The sequence below is a fragment of the Alexandromys fortis genome, unplaced genomic scaffold, assembly GCF_014885135.2.
Source record: "Alexandromys fortis isolate MF-2015 unplaced genomic scaffold, M_Fortis_MF-2015_v1.1 scaffold_580, whole genome shotgun sequence".
Lineage (NCBI taxonomy): Eukaryota > Metazoa > Chordata > Mammalia > Rodentia > Cricetidae > Alexandromys > Alexandromys fortis.
The window spans coordinates 5512-9657 of NW_026068452.1; the positions used below are offsets into that span (position 1 = coordinate 5512).

The 4146-nt window shown below is 39.3% G+C and overlaps 1 protein-coding gene across 1 annotated transcript in view; it reads right to left on the reverse strand.

Annotated features, from left to right (window-relative positions):
- Positions 1-1051: 1051 nt before the first annotated feature.
- LOC126495728 (ATP-binding cassette sub-family G member 3-like) overlaps positions 1052-4146 on the reverse strand; it is a 32188-nt gene continuing 29093 nt past the window's right edge. The window contains exon 10 of the mRNA XM_050133327.1: positions 1052-2577. Coding sequence (XP_049989284.1) covers positions 2385-2577 — 193 coding nt within the window. The 3' untranslated portion in view covers positions 1052-2384. The remainder of the gene's footprint in view (positions 2578-4146) is intronic.

Sequence of the window (4146 nt, forward strand, 5' to 3'; positions counted from 1 at the left end):
TGCCAACTTCCTTCTGTAATCTCTTAAAAGTGATGCTTAAATTTTAGTAAAGTTGCAACAGATTCAAATCTCATTAGAGTTGTGTCTGTCTGTCATTCGCCGAATCCTGGGTCCTCCTAAGCCTTCACCCCGTTCTCCCTCGGTCTTCGATCCCCAAGAGAGTCAGTCTGCGGCAGGTCATGAGTCTCTGCACTCACCACAGTGCAGTACAGGGGAATCTTTTCTGGGTAATGCTGGCTGTAGCCTGTGCCCATAAGTATAAGTAGAAAATATTTAGAAGACAGTTTGCAATCAAATCTCTTTAAACAATTATAGAAAATTTCCAACAAAGAACCTAAAATCCCACTTGCTGGTTTTTGGTTGGATTTACACAACAACAACAAAAAAATTTAAGTTTTCCTCCTATAGAGAGCAGCCTTCAGAGGTCAGGAACTGAAGGGACTCCACAGTGTCAGAGGACTAATCACTCCTTAGACTTTTCAGAAGTAAAACTGAATTCTCTGGGTCTAGTGATTGGGACAAAACTTAACACTTTGTGGACCGCAAGGAAGGGAAACACACACATCTCCAACATGTCAGTATCTCAGCGAGGGTGCTGCTGAATGGTAAAACTTCAGCAAGACAAAGAAACTAAGGAAATGCAGAGTATGCAAGCTGCTGAACAGATAAAGAGGCACACAAGGACTTTTCTGAGGGCCAAAGCTTAGTTCATTTTATTCTTCTTTCGGTTGTTTGTTCTACTCTATGTTTTTTTTCTTTTCTGTTCTTCTCCCCTGATGTTTTCCTTCTCTCTTTTCTAATGACTTCCTTCTCACTACTTCCTGATGTCTTCCTTCTCCTCTACTTCCTAATGACTTCCTTCTCCTCTTCTTCCTGATTACTTCCTTTTCCTCCACTTCCTGATGACTTTATTCTAGCTATTTTTCCCCTTACAGCTTATATAAACCAGCAGAATCTTTCAAACAATATAAAAATGAAAATGTGGTTACATTTTATTTTTAACAGAATGATTACAATGAATACAAGTAAGAAACATGATTCCCATTTCCCTTACATGATTAAACATTCTATGTATTACAGGTGAAAACTAAACAATCCCCAAGCACCCACATACAGTTAAATACTTATCTTTTAGACTTCTCATAGATCAGGAGCCTTTCAGTCGTAACTACTTACTTAGGCAGTAGTTTTTATAACTGTCTGAAAAAGAGGCTACTAGGTTCACCTTTCATATTTTATGGTCCTGTCCCATTATGACAATTAACCATAAATTCTTTGTTTTCTAGTTACATGAAGTCAATTGTTTACAGGTTTCTTTCAGTTTTGGTGCACACTGAAAACTGAGAACACATTTTCCAATATCAGAAAAAAAAATGAGGCAACTCCCAGGACTCAATTGTTTTCCTTAATCATTAACCTAAACAATAGTCTACATGGTTCCTAAGAGAAACTCTTAACTTTTAGTTTTATGACAATTCCTTGTTCCTATTTTCTATCCTCTCCAGTCCCTGCTGTATCAGGGCTGTGAACAACACTGTTTCCTACGTTTACCTATATTAATACTGTTATTCTTAAAAAAAACGATTATCGTGGTGGGTTGGCAGAGCCCGCCATGAGAGAGTGGCTACATGCGATTCCCCTGCTGGAGCCCTCCATGGGAAAGCAGCTACAGGAGGGCACGCTTCCTTGGCCCACGGTGGCGGCAGGTAACAGACACGTAAACACAGGAAATAGCCATAAGTATTTATTAAGGAAGAGGGAGAAAGAAAGACAGAGAAAAGAGATAAAAGGAGAGAGGAGAGATAAAAGAAGAGAGAGACAGAGAAAACGACGCGTGCGCACGCTAAGGAAGCAGAAAGAGAAGAGGGGGTCCCAAGATGGCGATGGGCGGGTCAGAGGTTATGGGAGTGGGCGTGGCTAGGGCAGGGACCAAAAGAATAACAAATACTAAACTAACCTCTTTCATAATCCCTTACTACATTTGATAAAAACCCATAATCATCAAAATTCTATTTGAACTACCACGATTATTGTAAAATCATTACTTTATTTACACAATACAGCTTATGAAGAAATAATCTTTATTATAATCCACTACTGCTTTGTGATTCATGGTATTTCCATGAGATAATCACAAAATATTAAAGACAAAGGAATCCCTTCACACCCATTTACACCATGACAAATACCAGAGAAAATGGCAGCAGCAAATATGTAAAGGCACAGCAGTAGCAAGAGACATTCTGGAGCCAAAGCCCTTAGGGCCTTGCCTATCCATGATCCACCCATCAGTGCCTTGAATTCTGGTGGGCCAAACTCCTGAAATTCAAGAACTACCTACTGCTCCTCAGACAAGGTCACCCATCAGTAAAGTTTTAATTTTTTTAAGGCCAGTTTAGTTCAATGAAAGTGCAAGACCGTTTTAAAAAATGTCTCATTTTTATAATAACTAATAACTCCAGAAAGTTACTTGAGAAGAAGATAATCGTTATACAACCTAAGACCACGTGATTCTTCCAGAAGCCCCATGATGAGAGGTCAATGCCCTGGATCATCAAGTATTCTTCTCCAGTGCATCTGTAATTCAACACACAGAAAAATAACATCAAAGCTTATTCAGTACATTCACTGCTCCTTCCTTTCAAAAACTCAGTTTCAACACATCATTAAAAACTTCATCTTTATATTTAGTTGATAGTAGTACTGGTGTACTGACAATTTTGTAATATATTATGTCAATCTAAACTACTTGAATGAGGACCCTTTGTTAATTTCAAAAACCATCTGAAGAAGCACAGCTATCACATCTATTTAAAAGCAAAGAGGAAGTAGGCTTAGTAAACGTGGATGAGTTCAGAGAGTCACACTAATATCCAACTTTGTGGTCTTAACCGTGTCATTCATTTCTAAATCTACAGTGCCACTCTTTCCAAAGGACAAAGGCACAGATGGAGGACTTATTTCTCCCAAAGTAGAAAACCTCAGATTTTAATTACACCCATGGACACTTTAAGAGACCAAAGCTTTGTGTAATTCTGCTGACTCAGCACACAGTCAGAACACAGTGTCAATTTCTAGACTGAGGAACAGAGAAGAGTTTCTGAGAGGGGTCAGTCAACTGCTGTCAGCTCAAGTACTAAGAAAGCAGTGACAACTGCGGATGCTCAGCTGTGGAACATCCCCAGGAGCCCATGACTACAGACAGAGCCTGGGGAGCAGTTGCAACACAGCAGGATGCAGGGACCCAGACACAGTTTAGAAAAGCAGCTGCTGGTAAAAGTTCTGGATACAGTACAATACTGCCCGTGTATTCCTATTACTGTATGTATCAATCTCTGTGTGTCTCCATCCCTGTGTTTCTCCACATCTGTGTGTCTCCATCCCCACATGTCTACATCCTTGTGTTTCTTCACCTTGGTGTGTTTCCAATCCTGTGTGTCTCCACCTCTGTGTGTTTCCAATCCTGTGTGTCTCAATCTCTGTGTGTCTCCACCCCTGTGTGTTTCCATCCCTGTGTTTTTATCCTTGAGTGTCTCCATCCCTGTTTATCTCTATCTCTGTGTGTCTCCATCCATGTGTGTCTTCATCTCATGTGTCTCCATCTCTGTGTCTCCATTCCCTTGTATCTTGTAGAATTTAATATTTCCCAAATCCATGGAAAGGGCTGATTTCTCCTTCCTCTTGTGAAGACAATCCTTTTATGCATATGAGGCCTGTGCATGGCTCTCCTTGTTTTCACTTTACCCATCCAAGTCCTCATGACCAGAAACTGATTAGGAATTTGTAATACAAAGATACAAGACCACATCAGGAGAAAGGAGATGTGGGAAAAAAGATATTCTCAACACTTGTTTTCTTATCAGTAATTCAAATATAAATTCCCTATTATTTTGAACATCTGTGAAAGATTTAACATATCACCATATTCCTCTCTCATTTTATATCAATATCAAATAATGAGAATAATTATAGAAAGCAAAGGTATTTTCAAGATATTATACAAAAATGATATTTCTTTACAACATAGTGAAATGTATATTTTTTTCATTGCAGGACAAGCCTTCCGATAGGACATTTTGCACATACACACATACAGTCACACACAGTCTCTCTCTCTCTCTCTCTCTCTCTCTCTCTCTCTCTCTC